General features: G+C 35.0%; 1 protein-coding gene across 1 annotated transcript; it reads left to right on the top strand.

The window, feature by feature from the left end:
• Positions 1-1,298: 1,298 nt before the first annotated feature.
• On the top strand, positions 1,299-25,308 carry LOC111702252 (multidrug resistance-associated protein 1). Its single transcript, XM_023473882.1, has 31 exons — positions 1,299-1,519; positions 2,028-2,164; positions 2,633-2,689; positions 3,518-3,588; positions 4,243-4,326; positions 4,824-4,899; positions 5,461-5,574; positions 5,796-5,871; positions 6,144-6,226; positions 7,739-7,798; positions 8,334-8,397; positions 8,839-8,911; positions 9,723-9,795; positions 10,101-10,182; positions 11,357-11,447; positions 12,546-12,646; positions 12,867-13,222; positions 13,634-14,648; positions 15,901-16,005; positions 16,728-16,794; positions 17,447-18,279; positions 18,462-18,537; positions 19,385-19,457; positions 20,097-20,187; positions 21,009-21,118; positions 21,549-21,645; positions 21,952-22,048; positions 22,872-22,929; positions 23,319-23,387; positions 24,277-24,410; positions 25,015-25,308. Exons 1-30 carry the CDS (start codon positions 1,439-1,441, stop codon positions 24,386-24,388), a joined length of 4,482 nt encoding a protein of 1,493 aa, XP_023329650.1. The 5' UTR covers positions 1,299-1,438; the 3' UTR covers positions 24,389-24,410; positions 25,015-25,308.
• The last annotated feature ends 44 nt before the right edge of the window (positions 25,309-25,352 follow it).

Raw genomic sequence — 25,352 nt, 5'->3', positions numbered from 1 at the left:
CGCCGGCGCCACCCCTCCTTCTAAGTTGATAGGGGAGGGCGGCCCTAGCAACTTATTTCAGAAATTTAGAATTTTCATTTAAGGAACAAGGTTATCAAAAAAAGAACAATGAACATTATAGGTTTAATAACAGGATCAATACAATAACACAAATGTTGGATTAATAAGGAACAAAAAAGGAAGAACTAGATTAGGAACATCAAATGATACGAACAAGGAAAAATAAATGAAATACATAATCTAAGGAACTAAAATAAAGATTGTTAAGAAATTAGGAATACAAATTAATGGTTTAAGACAGGGATTTATGGTCTAGGGACACAGTGTTAGGAATAGGAACAAAAATATGAACATTAAGCAAGTTACAAGTTAAGAACAAAAATGAAAGAAATAGGAATTAGGAACAAAAATTAAAAGAACTAGGAATTAAGAACAAAAATGAAATAACTAGGAGTTAGTGAATTTTGATGGAGACAATTATTTGAAATTTTGATTTTTCATAAACCTTCCCTGGGGTCCCTAGATGTCACACACAAAAAATTTGGGCCCGATCGGTTCAGCCGTTTTGACGTTTATTGGATACAAACAAACAGACAGACAGACAAGCCAAATTTATATATAGAAGAAACAAAATATGCAAACATAAATATGCGCATTGTGCAAAAAACGTGGTTCATACTGTACATGGAACAATAGTCAATAATAGGAACATAAAGCAAGTTAAGAAAACAAAGCAATTACTAGGAAAGTTGTATGCATGTAAATTAGGAACAATATTGCAATTTTGATAAAGGAGTAATGGCTGGAACATTAGCATGAATATGCAAGTTAGATAGGAACATTTATAATAAAGGTCTTCCCCAGGCCCGTATCCAGGGAGGGGTGTAATGGGTAAGGTGCACCCCCTTTTAAAATGGAGGCGAAACTGCGAGTTTTCACCCCCCCCGGGCCCCCCTTTTAAATAAGTTAATCGGTATAATCTTTCCTTGAAAGGTGTTATCATTTTGTATAGTACGTATATAGGGTCCGAAACAATTGTTTAATAAAGCCGTTCCCTCAAACCATCCAAATAAAACCTTTTTTGTCTGTAATACTATGAAAATAATTTTGTACAATTTTAACCTAACCCTAAATAAATACTAATTTAATTGAAAATTATTGAAAAAGTGGTCATGTACAAGATTGATTGGAGGGGGGGGGGGGTCCAAAAGTCGTTCTCTAGGACAGACCCTTTTTTTCTTCAAGCTTTTTTTTATCAAGCAAGATATTAATATTAAGATTACCGGAATTTTAATAAATTTCATTATTGAAATGGAGATTCAAATAACCAAATGTTTTTTATGTATTGATAGAGGGGTAAAAAATTGGTGGGGCCGGGGGTATACATTTAATTTTTATTAAAGAAAAAATATTTTGTTTAAGCTGTATTAAGTGAAAGATGGAGGTTTGTCGAGACATACTCTGGGACCCAGCTGTCTCATGGAATACGACCAACCCAAATCTGTCGTCTTGCTTACAGGTATTTCTTCCCTTTTTCCCCTCTTTTTTCTTTTTTCTTTCTTTTTTTTCTGAAGGGGGGGGAGGAAAAAACAAAACAGCTGANCACAAGCTGTCGTCAGAGTTGGGTGGAAGATTGGGCCTTAAAGTCGGGATCAAGGAATTACGACTCGAGCAGAAGTTTTTAAATTGGGGGCTCTGAGAAATGGAGTTTCCACCTGTAACCTCATTGACTGCTTTGTTTTATCTGAACCAAGCCAAATCTTGAAGACTTGAATAATGTGCACTGTGTGTATGGTCATGATGGGGGATGTACAGAGTTTTTATTGATCCAAATCAAAGATTAAGAATCCTATCTTTTTTGTGCTAAATTTCAAATTTCAAGTTTTCAGTATTATATTAAAATAAAAAATAAAAAATTCGGGAAACTTTTTTAAAGAATGGAATCAAAATCCAGGTTTAGTATAGGATCAAGAATCGTGGTATTTGGTAATAAAATGATGAAATAATCATTACATTTGTTGTACTAGGATGTGCTGGTGTCAAGTGCAAGCTTTCTGTACATATTTCTCTCCCCAGCTTGGTTATGTACACTGTACAGCAGGCCTACAGGTCTACTCGCTGCCCCTAGAGGTGGACGCTTTGGAACCATCTTGGTTTCTTTGAGGTAATTATTTGGGAGATTTATAGGATCCTTAAAAATATTTTTGGAGTGAAATTTTAATGGGGGCTTAATAAAGATTTGTGGAGCCCGTTTTAAATCTTCTGCAGGGTTTTAGGTTTTGATTTGGGGGTTTTCTTTTTCTTTCTTGATCATAATATAGAAGCATACTTGGAAAATGTTTTGGGAGCCTCAGTGGCCGGTTTCTTCTTAATATTTTTGGCGATTTTTTGGGGGGTTTTATTAAAGGTTTTAATGATAATAATTTTTTTGTGCGGGGGGGGGGGTGTTCTTCTAGGTCTAGTATAGAATGATGGCTTTCGTTTTTTCTTCAGTTAAGTATCGTTGGGAGCTAGAACTAAAATGAATCTGGATTAGAAAACCTTTGTTATTAACGTTATTTTTTTCTCGGACATTTTTGGGGTATTAAGAGAAAATTTCTTATAGATTAGATTTTTTTCATGTTTTTTTCAGACTTCTCTGTTTCCTCATCTGCTTTATTGCATCCATCTGCATTCCAGTTCTACAGAGGTTCACTTAAATATTTTTATTAAAAAATTCTGGAATAAAACAACGACTTGACTAGTTCTTAAAATAGATCAATGAGCATGCAAAACTATTTGCTTAATAATAACATCAAAAACACTTAATTATTTAATTCAATTAAAAAGCTTAAATAAATTTAACTTTCAATACCATATTTTACTAGAATTAAGACTGTAACACCCCAGGGTTTATATTTTTCAGAATAACCTACCTTAGGCCCAGGGGGGGAAGGATTTTCGATGATTGGGGGGAAAAATGTAAAATTGGACATCAAAAACCATTCTTTTCATTCTTATTGATACAAAGCATTCTTTTCATTCTTATGGATACAAAGCATTCTTTTCATTTTTATTGATACAAAGCATTCTTTTCATTCTTGATACAAACCTGAAACATCAGACAGAAACATAGATTAGCAAAATTCTGAACCAATGAATAGAAAAGAAGAATGTACAGACTATTTCTAATACAAATTATTTTGAATATATCAAAAATAAATTTTGGGCTTCTGTTTCCTGCTTGGGGTTTTCAGGGTCTTGGGATCAAAATCCCCCCCCCCCACCCCTTGGGGGAGGGTCCCGGGCCTATAAGAATCACAAAGTGGGAAAAATTGGAGTTCTGTAATACTATGAAAATAATTTTGTACAATTTTATAATTATCTTTTTAAAATAAAAAAAATAAAAAAATTATTAAGTACGTTAGTGAATCGGATTGGATTAGATACTACTGGACATTTTTCAAACAAGGGTGGCATGAGAAGTGCATTCTTCATTTTGTCCAAATATTAGATAAACGTTTTTTATTGTTTCCAGTGGGTTGTGTATCATGGATCTTGTAAGTTCTTCTTCTTTAGCCGCTGCTGTCTTTATATCAGTAGTTGCAGGTAATAATAAAGACTACATTATTTTCAATATTTTGATTATTGTTGCTGCTACTCGAAAAGAAACCGTTCAGAGCCAGCGATTTAAAAAATTCGGGAAAATACGGCTCAGGTCTTAGCTGTCGTTGGACCTTATATATGACTTGAGCTTTCGCATGCAAGCTGCATCTTATTTTCTACAAAGTTGAGTTAAAAAACCGGTTTCATATTCTATTTGGCGGAATTTCATGCTAGGAACTGGCGCATTCCGGGTTTTATGAGCCTTATTCTCCACTAATACGAACTAAGGTCGGTTTTATTTTCATTTGGCCTAACTCCTAAAGTCGAGTCGAAGACCTTGCAACTAAAAATCACGTGACACAAGCTGTCGTCAGAGTTGGGTGGAAGATTGGGCCTTAAAGTCGGGATCAAGGAATTACGACTCGAGCAGAAGTTTTTAAATTGGGGGCTCTGAGAAATGGAGTTTCCATAAAGTAACAAAAGCTAACGTGCAGAGTAGGATGTCTAAATAAATATAGGAACTGAATTTCTTAACAAAGACGATCTCGAGGTTGTCACCCAATTCCCATGTTTATTGGGACACCCTGTAGGATGTCCAAGAATATTTCATATACTGCAGTGTACACTACAATGTACAGAACATGTTCATTGATTTAGAATGTTTAATGGTTCGACGGCTTCAGCACACCTCCGTTGTACAAACTTCATTCTGTGTTCTTCTAACTATTCTGCTATTGCCAGGAACACTTACTGTATATTCATCCTTCATCCATCCTTAATTCCTCCTTCATCCATCCTTAGTTCATTCTTTATTCATCCTTCATTCATATTTTATGAATCCTTGATTCATCCCTCATTATTTTTTCATCTATACTTCATTCATCCTTATTTCATCCTTCAAGGCCATCCTTCATCCATCCTTCATTCATCCATTTCATTTTCATTTTCATTTTTATTTTTCATTCATTCATCCTATCATTTATTCTTTCACTCAAAGTCTTTATCTAATTTAATTCTAACTATTGAAGATAAACTAGCAACGTCAATTTCGAACATTTTATTTTAATACTTATATATTCTTTAATCTTATTTTGCTTTTACTTCTATTATCAAATAGGATTTTAAAACATTATCCTGTCTTTTCTTAAAGTTGTTTTTTGTCTTTTTAGTATTACTTTTATTTTCAACTTAACTTTTTCATCCAAAATTTGTTATGAATACGTTTGTGTGGTATAAAGGATTAAAGCTAAGTATTGAGGATCTGCTGTGGAGCACAGACGACAATTTTTCTCTTCAACTCCTAAATATTGTCAGGAATGGTTCTTTTTTATCTTTTCAAACGATCCAATTATAAAAGCTTGAAACTCCAGCGTAGACGTTTTATTTCAAGTGGCTATCCATTTATAGAATGGCATAATCTGATCCACAATGGTAACCTAATTGCCTAGACGAGAATACATGAAGTATCAATCATTTTGTTTTGAAAATTTATTATTTTTAATTATGGTTTCTCTCTACATGCTTCAGAAACATGGGAGGAACTTGTTGGAATCACACGCTTTTTCAAGCAAGGAAAACGTCGATAACTTTAACATTTACTGATCAGATAAGGGTTTAAAACGAATGTTTGCTGAACAATTATCTTAAAATTCCGGGGCTTTTTCAAAGAAATTTAGCCGCTGTTTAGTTAAAAATGGTTTAGTAATAAGGAGAAAATTTTTAAAAGAATGTCTTATTCTTTTTTTTTGAAAGAAATGTTGCCGAAGATCTGATATAACTGATAAATGTCTGAACTTGTAAACAATAAACACGTAGAAATAACTGAAAAAATTGTATCCACTGAATTTGTATAACATGATAATTGTACCGTGATAGATGGGTATTTGTACTGGTTTGTACGGTACTGCAAGGATTTTCTAATACCTCTCTTCTACCGCTGGATACAACGCCAGAAGTTGCCGCATCTGCACTATCGTCGTTTTTCTTCAGGTTTGCCCTTTTTTTTGGGGGGGGGGGAGTAACTTCAAGTCATTGAAACATGCCATAAACCCCTAAAAAAGTAATCTAATCTTCTATAATCGATTTAAAACAACTTTATTATATTAGCGAACAAATTGTAATTATATTATCAAAAAAAATAACGGAAATTAAACATAATTGTCAAAATAAAGATAATAATAATAATAATATTGTTTTTGTTAAACTTAAAGTTGGTTTACTGGACTGATTTGGAAAGGATGGAAGAAGCCTCTGGTTCAAGACGACATTCCAGATCTCCATCCTACGGTAAATTCTCAATCATTCTTCCGTTCCCTTGTTCAAGACGAATGCCGTCTAAAACGACATTCCAGACTTCCATCCAACTGAATTTTCAATCATTCTTCTTTGCCATTGTTCAAGACGACATTTATGACCTCCATTTGATTTCTACGACCTTGATTTCTATGGAAGCGTACCTAAAATAACCCTAATTTCTTTTGATCTTACTAATTGCGAATTAATCTATTTGTTGTACATGATAGTCCATGTACATTAAGTACAGTAGTTTCTCTGAACAGGTTTGTGTACGTGAGAATGCTGAAAAACTACGACTAGTTCAGGAGAATTCTAGGAAACAAGGAACCAAGTTTAATCTAACCAGGTATTTTGATAATTCCGTCATCTCGTGATATATGGGACACTCTGTATATTTCATGCTAACATACAATAGTTTTAAAATCAGGTTATAAAGTGAAAAGGGTCGGTGCACTCTGCACAATTGCGTTGTTTCATGTTCAATGTTCATCGGGATATTTATAATCTTAACAAGAGTTTGACAGTCGTCTTTCTACTCCACAGTTTTGTGGGTCCAACGTAATTTTTTAAGTGTTTCCGTTGAACCCACCTAGAATGTTAGATGGTGTATTTTTCGACCTACGCAAATCCGCTATACTCTACTTCTGACCTACGCCGAATCCGCTATACTACACATCCGACCTATTAGCACTTTTACAGCTGCTACATGGACTTGTGGCCGCAGCGCCCGGCTCTCTAGCCAGTCCTAGCCGCAGCGCTCGGCCCAGAAATATTCTTTTTTTCAATAGAGATTTTTTTGTCCCCAGGACATGATCGGGTTGTTACGATCAAATCTCGGAATTTTTTCTATTGCGAAAGTTTGGTGTTTTCTGGGTTTTTATATTGATCTACCAGGGGTTGTAATCTGGCAGCACATTCATCCATCCACGCTTCATTCATTCTGAGAAGAGGGTTGACAAGATTCCAGCTGCCTAAGATTCTTCTTAGGCCTGAGAATATAGAGTGCAGGAATCCTTCTGATATACTGGAATGAGGCCCGGGTGCCGTACTGATAGGAAACATCACACTCATTGCTCCCTAACATCTGTAAGCCCGGATTGGATACCCCCAGGTACCTATAGCTGGCAACCATAGACTCTCCCTGCTTGTCCACCATTCCTCTCTTCATCGTCATTCACTTGGATCAATCCCGCTTGAAGCTTCTTTCTTGTTGAGCAGAAAGCACGCACCCTTTCGCTGCGAGAGTTGTTGACAGCCGCCCCTCTGTCCTCCTACATCCGTCAGGTGGTCATAACTGCTGAACCAGATGTCGGCTTCAGATGTTTTTGAAACCACAGGTTTGTGTGGAGTACGGGAATCGAACCCGTGAACACCAGCCTGGACACCAATCCAGTTACTGGCTGTGGACAAGTGTGCTTAACTTCAGTGATCTAACGAGGACTGGTGTCACACACTCTCCACCCCACCAGAAATATTCTTAATCTAACCTAACCCTCAAACAGTACAAAAATAAACAACTGGCGTAGGTCCGATATTGCAGTAGGTCGGAAAGTTAGGTCACAAGTTCAGTAGGGGGGATGTTGCGTATAGACAATGTAACATTATCGAATATTAGAATATAATTAAAATCTAAAAAAATGTCTGTTACATTGTACAATGCACACAACAGAAAGCTTTAGTTATTACCAAGATTTTTCTGTAAGAGGTGTCAAAAAAATATCACAACTGAAATGTTTCGTCATGCATAAATTAATAGTTTGTGCATAGTACACACTTTTTTCTTAAAATTTTTTTTCTTTGATCGACTGTGTAAACCGTTTTTCATTTTCATTTTGAAATACTAAATATTTTTTTTCAGAAACTTATTTTTCTGTTTCGCTGGACACTTCCTGATTGGTTTACTCTTGTTCTTCATCAGGGATATACAAAATTCAACATAAAACATACAGAATACAAAATATAAAATACAAAATACAGAAAATCCTCGAACTAACTTGGCAAAAAGCTTGCCTGGGGTAAACCTGTTGGGCAATTTTCTAAACTGACCAATTTTATATAATCTACGTTTCTTTTTTTATTTATAAAATTAAAGATTTTCCAGTCCTTAGGATCCTTAACATTTGACATTCCGGATCCGCAAAAAAATCTGATACGCGGATCCGAACCCAAGGGGTCAAATATCAACTAAATCTTACAAGTTCATCAATGAGAGATAATTAATTAAAACTTCCCAATGACGGACTGGTTTCAACATAAAAATAACTAAGATAAAAAAACACAAACTTGTATTTAAAATAAATGAAAAACAGGTTAAAATGTTATGCAATAGTTGTACAAAGGATTCAGCAATTTTACAGTTTACAAATATAATTATAAATTAACTGGTTTTGATAATATTAATACCAATCCCAATAATACTGAAGTTATCTTAAAGTATTGTATATCCTGTCTAGACTGATATTTGTGTTCAGTACTCCCATGATCCTCAAGCTGACCGTTCAGTTTATATCTGATCAGGTCAACCGCCATCTTATATTAATAAAGGGATTGTTCTTGACACTTAGTGTGAACTTCTTTTTGAAAAGAGACATCTCCGATTCACTTAGGTACCCTTGAAACTTTTATCTGATAATTAATTTTGAAGATAGCATCGTTTTTCTAACGAGAAAAGTGTTAATTCAAACAATTTTGAACTCGACCACAATTAAAAATGATAAATTTTTAAAGAGAAAATTATAGATATCTTTTGCATTCTCTATCAAACAAAACTTTTGAGGGTACTATTGTGAATCAGACATAGCCCTCATAATGGAATTGGGTGAGTCCCTTGAACTTTATTTTGAATAAGAAATTTTTTTTAAAGAAATGCATGGGTATAGTTAATATCAATATTAGAGACGGAAAAAAACCGAATTTTATAAAAGTAAAAACTTAATTTTATTTACTTTCTTTCTACAGGATGTTCCTCTCTGGAGAGGGTACTTTTATGCAATAGTAATGGCACTCTTCAATTTCGTTGCTGTAATGTTAGGTACAAATTAAGCAATAGCTCTCATAACCTTGCTCTTTTTAAATAGAAACCCAGGAATTAGGAATTTTTAACTATTAACTCCTTGAGAAAGGACTAAATCGTATCTTTGTAGTCCGAGAATTACGCTATTATTAAATTTTCGATTTATTAGAACAGTCAGGCAGTGCAGACTGTAGATCGCTATAATTAAAGTCCATTTGCTTATCATCAATTAAATTTAAATTAGAAAATATTAGTTGCAGTTGATATAGAGTTGGGTCTTTTACAGATACCGTTTTTAATTATATAATTTGAAATTTCGGCCTTAGGGGAAATGTTGATAAAAAAATTTGGGTAAAAATTAAATATCAGACTTAAGATGTCAGAACTTATGTTAAACAGGACAAAACAAAAACTGAGAACAACCTGGAACCCCCCACTTCTCCCAGGAAGTTGTTAAACATGGGGGATTCAAGGGATAAAACCTTTTTTCATTTTTAGTTTCATGAGGGGGAAAATTCTTGGGAGCCCCTTTATGATCCCCCCAGCTGGGGAAAGCTTGGCGGGATTAAAGGTCCGGCAGTGGAACAGGTTGGGACGGTGTTTCCCATATATGGCGGCTGTCTGGGAGGTCCACATTGGGGTCTCTTACAGATTCCATTTCCTTATGTTCTTTATGAGTCTAGGGTGGGGCTTTGTCTCTGCTCTTTACCTGTTTACGCCATTTAAAAACTCAACAATGATGTGTTTTTATTCAAAGAAAGTTTGTAGAGAATAATTAAATTTTTTAATTACAATTGTTCCAAAAACATAATTCCATTTAAATATTAAGATCACCAAGGACTAAGACTGGTCTGTATCTCAGCAAACCAGATGATGACAGCGGTTACAGCTGCTGTCTACAGGTACTTAAAGGGACTGTTCACATATTTCAAAAAGAGCTTGACGTCTAATTAAGTGCTAATACAATCCAAAACGGAAACCGATTAAACCTTAGAGCAAATTGAATGAAAATATTGAATTAATTTTTTTCAACTCGGGTTTCTCTTGAATACTTTTTCGGATGTAATATGCTAGGTACTTATTTAGATAGCTTCTCATTTATTCAGATTTGAATTCCTTTGATAAGTTAAATTCGCGGGTTTTATGTCGTGTACATTTTTTTCTTCAATTTCTGAATTTTATTGACTTTTCATTCTTTCAATTTTAGGAAATCACTGAGACTCAGTAACTTAGCACGGCAGAAGTTTACTACCGGTGAAATCACCAACTTCATGTCTGTCGATGCTAAGGTAAAATTTTCCTTTTAAGCAAAGTTCGTGAATGTCTTTTTTACAAATGCCTAGAAATCATTATGCCTACATTTCTGAATGGCTAGCGAACAATATGCCTAAATTTCTGAACGCCTAGATAATATAATGCCTAGATAACACAATGCCTAGATAACACAATGCCTAGATTTGTGAATGCTTAGATAATATAATGTCTAGATTCGGAATGCCTCGATAGCACAATGTCTAGATTTGTGAATGCCTCGATAACACAATGTCTAGATTTGTGAATGCCTCGATAGCACAATGTCTAGATTTGTGAATGCCTCAATAGCACAATGTCTAGATTTGTGAATGCCTCGATAGCACAATGTCTAGATTTGTGAATGCCTCGATAGCACAATGTCTAGATTTGTGAATGCCTCGATAGCACAATGTCTAGATTTGTTAATGCCTCGATAGCACAATGTCTAGATTTGTGAATGCCTAGATAACACAATGTCTAGATTTGTGAATGCCTAGATAACATAAGAGTGCATTGATTGCCTAGACAATATATTTCAACAAGATAGAAACATTCTAAAGAGAGAAATATAACATATAATTCTGGAACAATTTTACAAAAATAGACAAACAAGGACATACACCGCTGGAAGAAAACATAGGTGTCTTTGTGAGCAAGTAAAGTTTGAAGTTGATGTCTTTGACAGCATGCCTAGAGCTGATTATTTTTCAACTTTGGCTAATGATATATTTTACATTTCTTTTATCTTTCCCTTTGCTTCTCCTGACCTAACCTTCTCTTCCCCCTTCATCTCCTATCATTTCCCTTCCCGTCCCCCTTCCCTCTTTCCCTTCCCCTCTTCTTAGATCTTTGATTTATTCCTCTGTAAACTTTAGATCCTGCTGATCCTAAGAAATTCAGGGATCTAGCTCTGCCTTTGTAAAAGAAATATTCAAAACTAGCTGAAGAACCCGGCTTTGCCCGTAAAAATTAGTTTAAACTGAATTTTGAAGAAAAAAATTAAATTTTTTCAGTCTATGTTAACCCCGGGATATTCAACGGATTCTCTCAAAAAATGTTAGTCAATTCGGTCCAACTGTTGGCCAGCCATAGCTAATATATATATAATATTATATATTATTAATATTAATGTATGAGGGAAATGATTTATTTTATAGATAGATATTTTAGAGATTGATTGAAACAATTCCGTTTTCCTACTTCATCTTCATCTCTCCGTTCGAGATAGTGATCTGTCTGGTTCTTATCTACTACAATATAGGTCAGTACCGTACATATTTAACTTCGAGATAGTGTTCTGTCTGGTTCTTGTCTTCTACAATATAGGTCAGTACGGTACATATTTAATTTCTAGATAGTGTTCTGTCTGGTTCTTATCTACTACAATATAGGTCAGTACGGTACATATTTAATTTCTAGATAGTGTTCTGTCTGGTTCTTATCTACTACAATATAGGTCAGTACGGTACATATTTATTTTCCCAACCAATTTTTCATGCGTACGATTTATATAGCAAAGTTGCAACACATGCTAGGCCATTCTAGGTATTAATGTCAGAGTTAAAGTTGAAATTAAGATCAAAATATAAGATCCTGAAAACTAATGTTAAAATGTCAAATAAGAGAGTGAAATATTAAGTTATAAGCTGAAGTGATCTGTTCTGATATATTGGATGGGCCAATCTGCTGAACAATCCAAAGATTTATTTCAAGGATGCACGGATTATGGGGAAGGCATTGCCAAAAGATTTCAGAAGAAATTCTGCGTTGAAGCATTTTTTGAAACGTCTTCCTTATACAACAAAATATAGGATTTCTTAAATCATACCGCAACTAAAGTGCCTCAATAAGCGTGCACGAAGTCGAGAATTTACATCGTAAATAAATGGATTGACAAATGGAGATATTTGTTGTTCAATGCGTTGATTTTGCCATATAGTAAGACTATTAAGAAGTAGAAAGCGCTAAGTGTGCAAAACAGATAAAAGAATGTAAGAATACATTACATCTTTTCTTCGGTATCAAATTTGTCGAAATGCATCATCAAAACATTTTTAGCAATCAAATCTCATGCGTTGGCGGATTTTATTTCTCAATGTCCTGTGGGCCGTTTAATGCAATATTTTGTTATGGTGTCATGCCAAAAATTTTCATAATGCCATGCATTATGAAAAAATAGCTATGTACCATGCAGTGAACAGATTTTATATTAAATTACTCAACCCCCCCAAAAAATAAATGAAGTAAATTGATTTTTCTATGTTTACTAAATAAGTAACTAAATTAGTTTATGATACATTTTTTGATCTGTAGCATGACAGAAAATTGTAAAACGGTTTACTAACTGATTTACTTGCAGGTGTGTCAATGTTTGCTGGGATTGGAGTTCTGGTAATTGTAATTCCCATTAACCTGATCACAAGTTCTAAAGCAGAAAAGGTTCTGGATGATCAGCTCACGGTATAAAGATTTTCATGATCAAAGATAATTTGGGATTTATTGAAATTTAATTTTTCTTTTTGTTAACTTTATTGAAGTAAAAAAATCTTTTTTTTAACTGTTTATGTACTTAAAATATATAGAAAAAACTGAAATAAAACTGAATGACTGGAAAAAAATACAAAATTGCAATGAAATTCAATCTTTGATCTAAAATGTTTAACTTATTTTTAATCTTTAGGCAAAGGATAAAAGAATTAAACTTATGAGTGAAATCCTGTCTGGGATGAAAGTTTTAAAACTCTATGCCTGGGAGAAACCTTTCATGGAGTCTATTAACAAGATAAGAAACTCGGAGGTTGATATCATCAAGTGTATCGCCAAGCTTTGGGCCCTGGTTAATTTTACCTTCGGAAGTGTACCCTTCTTAATGACCCTGGCCACCTTCTTCACCTTCACCTTCTCCAACTCTAAGAATGTCCTGACTGCTGATCTGATCTTTGTCTGCCTATCTCTCTTCAGTCTTATCCGTCTACCCCTTACACTTTTTCCCTTAGCTCTCATTGATGTCTTGAAGCTTGGAGTTTCACTCAAAAGGTAAAAATTTACATTACAATATTTTCATCTTGTTAGACAGATGTTTGTTTTTGTAAAGACGGTTGTTTTGTTCTTGTAAGGCGGTTGTTTTGTTTTTGTAAGGCGGTTGTTTTGTTTTTGTAAGGCGGTTGTTTTGTTTTTGTAAGGCTGTTTTTTTTGTAGGGCAGTTGCTTTGTTTTTGTAAGGGGATTGTTTACTTTTTGTAATGTGGTTGTTAGGTTTTTTGTAACTGTAAAAATGTAATGCAAGATTACAAGCTTGGTTTTGAGATTCTAAGTTGAGTGGGTTGACTTTAACAACAAAAATTCAGTTTTCCGGTAAAATTGTTTAAGTGCGGGTAAATGTCGGCAGAAACTTTTAGTAACCTGGGCAGCGCTGGGTTCCCAAGCTATTTTTGTTTTTATCTTTTAGGTTGGATGAGTTCCTAAATGCTGATGAGCTTGAGAATGCTGATGAAGTTGAATTTCCATCAAAGACTTCTAGCGCAATTGAGATATCATCAGGAACATTTACATGGGAGAACAAGGAAGAGCCCATTTTGTCCAGTATTGATGTTGAGATCAAGCATGGGGAGCTGGTGGCCGTTGTAGGATTAGTTGGTGCAGGAAAGTCATCTTTCCTTTCAGCTATTCTTGGTGAAATGATCAGGCTTCAAGGAGATGTGCGTAGGTCTGGACGTACAGCATATGTTGCACAGCAAGCCTGGATTCAAAATCTTACAGTGAAGGAAAACATACTCTTTGGACGAACTGTTGATGAGAGTCTGTACAACAAAGTGATTCAGAAATGTTGTCTTACCTCTGATATTCAACAGCTACCAGCTGGAGATTCTACTGAGATCGGAGAGAACGGCATAAATGTGTCTGGCGGCCAAAAACAGCGTATTGCCCTAGCTCGGGCTGTTTACCAGCAAGCAGATGTTTACCTCTTGGATGATCCGCTGGCAGCATTGGATGCTCATGTTGGCAAAGCAGTGTTTAATGATGTTCTCAGTAACACTGGTATACTTAAAAATGCTACACGGGTCTTGGTTACCCACAATCTGTCAGCACTGAAGCATGTTGACAGGATACTGGTTTTCAGGGAAGGAAAACTGGAAGAAAATGGTTCATTTGAAGAGCTTTTGCATAACAGAGGACCATTTTCAGAGTTTTTAAAAAATCATCTAACAAATCCAACAGAGGAGGATAAGGAGACTATCAAGGAAATATCTTCAGTTGTTGGGGAAGTTCATATTGCAAGCTCTGTTGAAAAAACACCTGAGGTTGGAAGTGTTCCTCATAGTTTCCGAAAAATGCTTTCAGATGGTTCTAATTCATCCCCTAGATTCAGAATACTTCAAGATACCACTAGCTTTGATGAGGAAAGGATTTATGGGTTACCTTGTACCCCTCTTCTTGCAGCAGCACCTTCTCAAACAGAGCATGTAAGTCATGACATTCTTGTTTTACCTAATCAAAGGCGGGGGTTGCCAAAATGATAGATTGCAAAAGAATGAGTAAGCTGTTTTACAGATTTTTCACTTCAGCATTTTAAGTGTATTCAAGGGAAGAAAGCTTCCAAGTGTGATTTGGCTTCAATCTAAAATTGTCGATTAGGTTAGGGAAGTTGAATTATGTTTCAACACCAATCTCATAAATTTAAATCTATGACTGTAACTAAAAGAAAAGTTGAAGTTACCAGGGGTGTATATAATTCCAATTTTTTATTCTTACCATCTCAATTTTTTTTTGATTCCCTTCCCCAAATTTGATAATTTAAAAGACACAATTTTTTAATATTTATATTGCAGTGCGTAATAATCCCTATTAGGATGCATTTTGAAAAGCATTAAATGGCGCAAAGGCAAAAAAGGTCGGGATTGATTTTTTGTCAGTCCAGGAGTATATTGTTTCTTGGAATTCTTTATCCATCATTTTTCTTGGGGCAAGAATTTATGAAATTTTTTAGACTGTTTGTCTATTAGGAAAAAGTAACAAGTATCATATCTGTTATGAAGTTGAGAAATTCTTTAACACTTTTTATGCTGTTTTATAACTATAGGGGAAAATTATTTATGAGAAACTCTCTGATTTTATAGTTATATGGATATGTCGAGGTAAAGAGCTTCAGCCCTCGCCCTCCCCTTCCCTATATTCCCCTTTCCTTCACTTCTTTATTTGCCAACCTTCCATCGATTCTCTACCTTCCCCTTTCCTTTGTTCTCCTTCCATAAGTACCCTACCTTCCTCTTACCTTCCCCTTCTACTTTCCTTCCTTAGTTCCCTATATTCCTCTTTCCCTCTCAACCTTTCTCCTTCCATCTCAACCTTCCCCTTTCCCCCCAACCTTTCCCTTCCCTACTTTTTATCTTCCTTACCTATCTCTTTCCCTACTTGTCTCCTGCCCTACCTATCCACTTTCCTCCCTTCTCCCTCCCTATCTTTCCCACTTCCCAATCCTTCCCTTTCTTCCGCTGTTACCATTTTCCTTTCATTTTCCCCCTCCCTTTTTTCTAATTTTATACACCCCTGAAGAAAACCTTGAGTTGTTTTAAAAATGTTGCAGGGTGTTACTGAAAGCTTTGTTACAAACCTGACACTCAGTGTCAAGTTTGGAACAAAAGTACGATTTGGGACTATCATCCCCTGCAATTTAAACGTGCACGTATTCAGTTTTAACATGATTCCAACCATCAGATAATGAAGAAGCAGGACTCATGTTCTGGTGATGGTAAGCTAACAGAAGATGAAGAGGCCCTCACTGGTAATGTTAAAATGGCAATCTACCTTAAATATATGAAGGTATGATCTCTTATAAATATTGTTAAATTTTAAGTGTCCCTCCATGTAAAGATTGCTATGCCCGATTCACTACAGTACCCTTAAAAACTTTGTACCACTTGAGAAATTCAAGTTGCTTTTAGCTTATATTAATATCAATGTTCCCAAATTCACCAGCCAACAGGGCAGAGACCTGTCTCCGACCAAAATAATTAACTCAATTAGGCCTGGGACTGAATCTGTGATTGGCGGTCTGGCAATAACATCAGATGTCGCTTGTAATTGTTAATTTTGCACGTTTTCGTTCTTTTATGACTCTGATAAAATAACTTCTTAGTGGATTTTCTTCAACAATCAAGTGAAAATAAACAAACAGTACAAATCGCAAGACCTCACTTCATTATTGATTTAGAATAGTCACTTCAATTTTAGTGTGTGGGTGTTGGACATCCCTAAAAGCCTGATTTGATTTGATGATCAAGTTTAAATTAGATATGCAAGTTTTTGTTAATTTAAACTGGTTATTTTCATAGGTAGTTTATCTGCAAAACTGATTTTAACATTTTTGATCAGATGAAGGTTTCAAGGTTTTTGATCAGATGAAGGTTTCAAGGTTTTTGATCAGATGAAGGTTTCAAGGGTATTGTTGTAAATCGGACATTGCTATCTTAGCAAGGAGTGTCACTAAAAATTAAGCTTAAAGTCTCTTAAAGTTGAAAAATGTTTAACTAGAAACATTATAGTCCCTGGGTGTTACCACATTTGTGTTTACTGTTCTGATGTACTTCTTCTGTGAATCCATTACAACAGGTAATCTATATATATAAAGTTGTAATCTCTGTTTGTCTGTCTGTTTGTTTGTTTAATCATAACTCAGGAACCCCGGGACCAATTTGCCTCAAATATTGAATGGGGAACTCGTGAGACCCGTGGGAATGTTCTTAGCTTGGTTTTTAGTTTCTATGTGGATTGGATCGACTTTAATAGTGAAAATTTAGTTTCCCGGAAAATTTTTTCAAGTGCAGGTAAACTGTGGGAGTAACTTTTAGTAACCTAGGCAGCGCTGGGTTCCGAAGCTAGTTACAAATAAAAGAATTAAAATAGAAACCCCAGATAGTATGATATGTTTTTAACTTTAATAATTTATTTTTGGATAAGGGTTGTGGGCACAAGCTCACGCATACAAATACAAATGAAATATCAATAAATATATTTCCAGTTTGTTATCAAAGTCTTTCTATTATTTTGTTATGCTCAAGATCAGTTAAAAGTCATTCATCCCAACGTTTTGTGTTGCACAATTGTCTTAAAAACTTGACCATGGGTAACCCTATAAACCATAGTGAACACTTATTTTACGCGGGCTGATCTTGCTTCCTATTTTTTCTTAGGCTTAACTATTTGGTTTGGTTAATGATATGATTTTTGTTCTAGTATGATATGTAACATTCTAATGTTTCAGGGTCTTCACTGATGTTAGCGCTCTGGGCTGATGATCCCAACAAAAACGAACCAAAGACAAGAAACACTTACATGATAGTATACGGAGCTCTAGGGATATCTCAGACTGCTTTCTTCCTCTTCAAGGAGCTTGTCTTATTCTTGGCTTGTGCCAAGGCCTCCAGATCTATTCACAATGTTTTGTTGGCCAGGATTATGCACAGTCCTATGTCCTTTTTCGACACTAACCCCATTGGTCGAATACTTAATAGATTCTCATCAGATATTGACTCAGTGGATCAGACCATTCCCTTTCTTATTGATGACTTCATGAACTGTTTTGTTGAAGTTGTCGGTATTATTGTGGTTATCTCCTACTCCACTCCATGGTTCCTTCTTCTACTTCTTCCCATTGCTGCAGTATATCTAACCCTACAGAAGTTCTACATATCCTCTGCTCGACAGTTCAGACGTCTAGAAATGATTTCAAAATCTCCAATTTTCTCTCATTTCACAGAAACGGTTACTGGAGCTGCGTCCATTCGGGCCTTCCGGGCGGAATCAAGATTCATTGGAGAATCTGAGGATCTTGTGAGCAGGAACAATCAGTGCCAATGGAGTTCCCTCAACTCAAACCGGTGGCTGGGAACTAGATGCGAGAACCTTGGTAATGTGATCATTCTTGTGTCTGCAGTTCTTGTTGTTTATGGGCGGGGAGTAGTAACTCCGGGACTGGCCGGGTTATCTATCAGCTACTCCCTGCTGGCTACTGGTTCTATGAACTGGATGATCAGGATGATGTGCTCTCTGGAGACCAACTCCATCTGTCTGGAGAGGATCTTTGAGTACACTGAGGTATTATTTTTGAATGTAACAAAATTCATGTTTCAGGCAACGCAGGCCCAATTTATATCTACTAAATTTATTTTAAGCTAACTAAATCTTTGTTCAAAATTATCTTTATGAAGTTTGTATCTGCACTCTAAATTGTATCGATTTTGCTACCTTTATGATTGATCGAAAGTTATTTTTGACAGAAACCCCAAGAGGATGCTTGGGATACACCTGACGATACGAGTATAGATCCAGAGTGGCCTCAGCAGGGGAAAATAGGTTACATCTTGATTCCAGATTATTCAATTAGATTTTAGAAAATATGAGAGCCATACATTGACCTTATTAAAGGAGCCGTTGCATCTATGACATTTTTTAATATTTCAATAAATAATAATGTTAGCTGGTTCTACTTTTGCATGTATACTCGTCTGATGCCTTAGGAACAGGATATATCTCTGTTCGGAGACCAAAGATATAGGATAAGGTAACTCCGTCGGCTCCGATTTTTGTCTCCGGCCCCTATGAATTAACAGCCCAAACTCAAAACACTTACACTATAGAACCTATTTAATTTAATGAAAAAATAAATTTTTTTTTTCGATTCTGTCATGCGAAGACAGGGTGTCTAAAAATTTGGGCTCTGTAAGTCCATTGGGACCGGAGTTGACATATCGGAGCCATCGGAGTTACATTATTGCCTTGATGATTTAATTCGATCAATTAATTAAAGGGAATGTAAACATTAATTCAAGTGACCCTTCATGCGGAGATGGCAATGCCTGATTTACAACTGCGGCCTACAAACCTTAAAATGATCAAAATTATGGAAGATATGATCGGTTCTCTAAAATCTAAGACACTTCATTTCTTACAAGGAATGCGCTAGTCTTCCAGATCTTTCAAAACATAGCTCTGAATGAGATTTTTCTTACGATAAAAATTGACATCCATGCTTTTTTCACTGTGCATCTTTTGGCCTAGGTTTTCATTTTTGTTGAAATATGGAATGGATAGTAAAATGTAAAACATTTATCTATTTCCAAATGTTGATTGGAGAAAACTCTTTTATNGTAAAATGTAAACTCTTCAAACAGACATCAGTAGCAAATATATTTATTTTTAGAATTTTGTGACGTATCTGTGCAGTACAGGGAGGGTCTGCCTTCCGTCATAAAAAATCTGTCTCTTACCATCAGGTATTTTTTAAGGAGACTGTTCACGGATTTTCTATAATCACATCACTATTATTTTCAATATTTCAAGTGATTCCGTACTAATGAAGAGCATGTCCGATTCAAAATAGTACTTTGAAATCTGTATCTGAGTAAGGAATATATCTTCTTGAAATCTGTATCTGAGTAAGGAATATATCTTCTTGAAATCTGTATCTGAGTAAGGAATATATCTTCTTAACATGTGTTTAATATTGAAAATGACTACATTTGTTACTTTAGTAAAACTACGCAAGTCCCTGAAAAGAAAAACCAAAGTTGAAATTAATCAATTTTTTGACAGAAAAAGAGTCAAATCTGATTCTTTGTTGATCAGACAAAGGTTAAAAGGATTCTGATGTATGTCGGACATGCCACTTAAAATTACATCTGCATTCCATTTTTAGTTCCTCCATTTTTGTTAATAAAGACTGGGGCATTTTTGTTAGTTTAGGGTCTTATGCTTTATTTATGAAGGGGAGGGGGGATCAAGCTACGCCCGGTGGTGTAGTCAGGAATTTGACCATGGATGGGGGGGGGGGTGCACAGCAATCGATGGGGCTTAAAAACCCCCTGAAATCCTTGGTTTCACTGGCTACGCCCATTAACTATTTAAATTATGAGGGGTGGAGAACGTATAGGAGTGTGTGGTAGAACTGGGGCTGGGAAATCTACCCTCTCTCTTCTCCTGTTTAGAATGATGGAGCATACTCAGGAAACAATTTCTTCTTAAACTGTTCTAACCAGGGAGTAAGGAATAGAAGGGAGATATAACTGACGCGGTTCGCCCTACCATATGATTACATGCTTTGCAGAAGGGTACTCCTTTTGTATATGAAATATTCAGAATAGGTTATTGTATACGCAATAAATGTACATCAGACAAATATTTCTTATTCAAATGGAGTACCCGTCTGCAAAGCATGTATAATCATATGGTAGGGCGAACCTAATCAGTTGTAGCTCCCTTCTATTCGGTTCTAACCTGTACGGAATCTGTTAGTTAACTTGTGTTTATTTCATGCAGTTATTAAGCAACTAGTTCTTCCAGTATCTTCAATATCAATTTAGTAAATGAAATTCTCTGTTTTTAATGTTGATTTGAATATTAAAATCACATCAGAGACGACTGAACAGAATTTTTATTGTCTGTTTCTATAAATTTAGAATTCCTTGCTATTTTAGACTGAATTCTTTCTGTGCGAAATCATAAAAAATGCAATACAAAGACTCCCTTCACGCAAAAGACTTAATTTAACCTTAAAATCGTCTTCTTTTTCCGGTCTCATCCTTTGTGAGTAAAAATTATTTTCGTTCCTTTTGAAAATTGAAAATCTTATTTTCATACTTTTATATTTATTATTTTTGTTGTTTTCCTTTTGAGCAGAGTGTGAAGAATTATTTTCATATGCCATCTTTTCTTCAAGTGTTATTTTCAAGTAATCAATTTTACTCCATTCCTATGGTTCAAAGACCTTAAAATCCTGTTATAAATTCGAATATTTATTTTCACATTTTGAGAAGGCCTTGGCGTAGGGTAAAATACTGATAGACGGCGTTGATATTTCTAAACTGGGTCTACAGAACCTCAGATCTAAGTTGACAATTATCCCTCAGGATCCTGTGCTCTTCTCCAGTACTCTAAGGTGAATACTAAACAACAACAATAACGCCCCCCACCCCCCTCCCTAACAGCGCAAAAAGTCAAACGGTGCAAACAAAATCATGCAACTTTGCCATCAAAATACATGTTTATTAAAAGTAAATAATGTTTATGTTTTATTTGGTCAGTTTTGAACTAATCTCCCTGGATTCCACATCTGTTCAGAACAAATTAATAGTTTTGAACTAATATCCCCTGAAATCCTCATCGTTTCAGAACAAATTAATAGCTTTGAACTTACTCCCCCTGGATCTCTTTTCAGGACAAATTGATAGTTTTGAACTTACTCCTCCTGAAATCCTCATCTTTTCAGAACAAATAAATAGTTTTGAACTTATTCCCCTGAAATCCTCATGGTTTCAGAACAAATTAATAGTTATGAACTTATTCCCCTGGAATCCTTATCTTTTCAGGTTTAACTTGGACCCTGTCGGTCAACATTCAGATACAGAACTAATTAGAGTTCTCAACCTTGCTGGACTTCAAGAGTTCTCCAGTCAGCTAGATCAGGTCATTCATTTTTAAAATGCATTTAATTATCCAGTCATTCATTCATCCTATTCATTTAAATATTTATTCATTCATATATTCATTCATTCATTTATTCATCCATCCTAATCATTTATTTTTTCATTCATTCATTTATCTAATTAAGATTTTCATTTATATTTTCATCGTTTGTTCAATGAGTAATTTACATACAATTACTTCGTTGTTTATTAGTTCAGTTTTCAATCTTTTGCCTTTTCTTTCAGATTTTCGAATAGGATCAGAATTAAAGAGAAAAAAGCTCGATATTGATTGATTATTCTCCAGGAGGTGCAGGAGAAGGGAGAAAACTACAGTGTAGGACAACGTCAGCTTCTTTGTCTTGCCAGAGCACTTCTTAGAAACTCCAAACTTCTTCTGCTAGGTAATAAATCAATTTTTTCGAGTAAATCTCGGACTGGTACTGAAAGATTTTAATTGTTCAAGATTGTAAAAAACTGTTTTTTTTGGTATGCAACAATATTTTCTTTGAATCTCGCTTATTTCAAACCTATTCATGCAGGTCTTGTTAAAACCAGCTTTTAACAAAGGAATGTAATGTACTTTCGTAAAAATTACAAACAATGGAAATTTAAACCTCCCTCGGGATTCAATGTTAAACCTATAATAGTCCTCTGGTTTATAAGCAAATTTTTCAGAGGGTTCAAGTTCCATTTTTTTATTTTTCTGAGATTGAATTATATATGGTACAATATGCAATGTACACTGTACAGTGTACACATACTTACAATTATGTGCTAACTAGTTTTGTCGGCATTTGTTTGTTTATTTGCATCTAGCTGAAGTGCAGCCCGGCGTTGCCCGTGGAATTTTAGAAGCAAAAAAATTTAAATTTTAGAGAAAAAATCGAATTTTGAAGAAAAAATATTACCAATGGGTTTAATAAAAACAATTCAGCCGTTAGGCCAGCTAAAGAAAAAATATATATAAATATATATATAATAAATATAAATGATAGAAAAGCTTTGTTATATTTAAGATAGTTTAGCAGCTTGACAAGAATAATCTAGATTTTGAAGTAATTTTGAAGTCTGATTTTCTGTTTAATAATGTAACAAGACTGAGAGAAACTTAACTAAAAGAATACCAGAAAGAAGGGTTTCTAAGCTTTAACAGTATTTCCTTTAAAGGAGCAATTTTTCTCTCTTTTGAAAATCCGTGTGTATGTTTATTTTTTAATATGACAGATGAAGCTACTGCAGCTGTTGATGTTCAAACAGATGACATTGTTCAACAGACAATTAGGTTAGTCACAAACAAACAATATTGTCACAAGTCTGCAAACAATATTGTCACAAGTCTGCAAACAATATTGTCCCAAGTCTGCAAACAATATTATCCCAAGTCTGCAAACAATATTGTCACAAGTCTGCAAGCAATATTATCACAAGTCTGCAAACAATATTGTCACAAGTCTGCAAACAATATTGTCACAAGTCTGCAAGCAATATTATCACAAGTCTGCAAACAATATTGTCACAAGTCTGCAAACAATATTGTCACAAGTCTGCAAACAATATTGTCCCAAGTCTGCAAACAATATTGTCACAAGTCTGCAAGAAAAATTTAATTTTTCTTATTTTTGAGGTAAAAAAAATCTTTCGTAAATGTTAAAATTTTTCTAAATTTTTCAGGAAACAATTCCAGGGTTGTACTGTGCTCACAATAGCTCACCGTCTCAACACAATAATGGATAGTGACAGGTTTATTTTTATATGATTCTACCGCATTTATTAAGAAAACAGTGCTTAGGATTCTCAAAATATTGGCTTCCTGGATCCGGATCCGGATCCTGTCGGCACCTTCATAACAATGATAAAATAAGTGGGATACTTAATAGACATCAATACGGATTACCTCAAAATGTACCCTATTGTTATGAAGCTGACAGCTACGCCTCCAGAATAACTGCCATTTTCTGGCCCCTATCCAGGAACTTAGGTTTTGCCCCCCTCCCCCCCCAGGATTGGCATTTAGGATCTCACAATTAGACCGTATAACATTAGTCTAGCCTTCGAATTGTATCTCGAAATCTTGAGCTTTAGCCTGTGCATCCGTACCGCTGGACGTGCTAGAAACAGCTTAACTCTGACACCCATGTCCGTACAAAGAGGACACCATACGTGTCTCCCCCAATCTATTTTTGTAGCAATTCCCTAACTGAGCATTACCACCCCGCACAAGGCTTAGGGTCTTGCTGGCAGTACTGTCAGTTTAGTGGGGCTGGAGCTTGAACCAATTCCAGGGCATGAGAAAACGGAATAAAGTAAGAAATATAATTCGAAAATTCTTCTTCTGCTTAAAAAACAGTAAATCTTTAATCATTGTTCATGACCTTCGGATCCAGGATCTGCTTACGGATCCGCATCAAAATCAAATGGATCCTAAGCACTGTAATAGAAATCAAAAAAGAACTGGTCCCCTAAACTATTAATTTTTTATATATTGGTGTTAATCATATATTATAATTCATAGTCTGAAATATTTAAAGTATAAGACGTCTGGCTTCAAAAATATAAGGATTAGAAGTTTTTGAGTAGGAGTAAAGTTATCATATCAAGCTTAAAATATGACTTGCTTGCTGTTCGTCAGGGTGATGGTTCTGGACAAAGGAGAGCTTATGGAGTTGGATTCTCCAGGGAAGCTTTTAGATCAATCCTCCTCTATGTTCTTCTCCTTGGCCAAACAGTCGGGGATAGTCTGATGTCAGGCCAGGCCAATATCAGGAGTGTATAGTGTTCCTTCAAAAATGTTTTTTTTTTCAGCCGAATGATGATATATTTAACTTTTTAAAATTATTTCTTTGATTCAGAGCTGGAAACTCTTGTATTGTGGATATCAAGATCAATGCTAGATCTTCACTTTTTGTAAATATGCAGATGAATAAAATCTTTATTTGATTACCAGGATAGTGTCTTAGAATTCAACTAATCAGAGTGTCGTTCATAGAAACCGAACAGCCAATCAAATGACAGTACATTTAGCAAACAATCAATTAGAGAAATCTCATTGGTCGGAACCCAGCAAGGATATCGTAGAGAGGATTAAGCAGAAAATAAAGTTTCTCCATCAAGATTAATCAAATGGGATTAAGGGTATCCAAAACAAAAGTTTTCAGCTTTGATCCCACAGTTGTTTTAATTCTCTTGTTTTATATATTCAGGGTGTAAGGTTTTGGTGAAAAATAATCAAATTGTTGCAAATGATCGAGCTTAATATGAACAGATAAAATCAACTTAGCAAATTCAGAAGGTTCTGAATAATACATTCTTTCAGATAAATACTAAATGAATATTAAAAGTAAGAAATTGAACATTACATATTATTCAGGAACCAATGTATAAGAAAAAGTATTTATGAATCTATCCATCCATCCAAACGTAAATTCGCGATCTCTACAGAGCTCTTATTTGTACAGTGTACATACTTTATCACAGGTTTTGCACAGTGCACATTGTACACTGTACAAAATGAACGTGTACCTTCAATAGAATATATATTATATATTATGTTAGCATATGTATACCATTCTTGTTAGATTTACAATTTATTTTCTTAATTCAGTTAGCCTGCTTAGCCAGTTTGTTAAAAGAAACAAATTAAAATAAATGTTAGTTTTTATTACTTAATTTTAAGAATATTTTCGGGCTGTGAACTTTTGAATGAAA

Source organism: Eurytemora carolleeae, unplaced genomic scaffold, assembly GCF_000591075.1.
Source record: "Eurytemora carolleeae unplaced genomic scaffold, Eaff_2.0 scaffold466, whole genome shotgun sequence".
In the NCBI taxonomy this organism is placed as follows: Eukaryota; Metazoa; Arthropoda; class Copepoda; order Calanoida; family Temoridae; genus Eurytemora; species Eurytemora carolleeae.
This window is presented reverse-complemented; position numbering and strand designations above follow the sequence as displayed.

Bases quoted from the DNA above. Each gene is read 5' to 3' on its own strand.
- LOC111702252 (XM_023473882.1), top strand. From the start codon at position 1,439: ATGGAGGTTTGTCGAGACATACTCTGGGACCCAGCTGTCTCATGGAAT. The intron at 10,183-11,356 runs GTAAAATTTTCC...TAGATATTTTAG, and splicing joins TCATGTCTGTCGATGCTAAG to AGATTGATTGAAACAATTCC. The intron at 22,930-23,318 runs GTTAGTCACAAA...TAAATTTTTCAG, and splicing joins ATTGTTCAACAGACAATTAG to GAAACAATTCCAGGGTTGTA.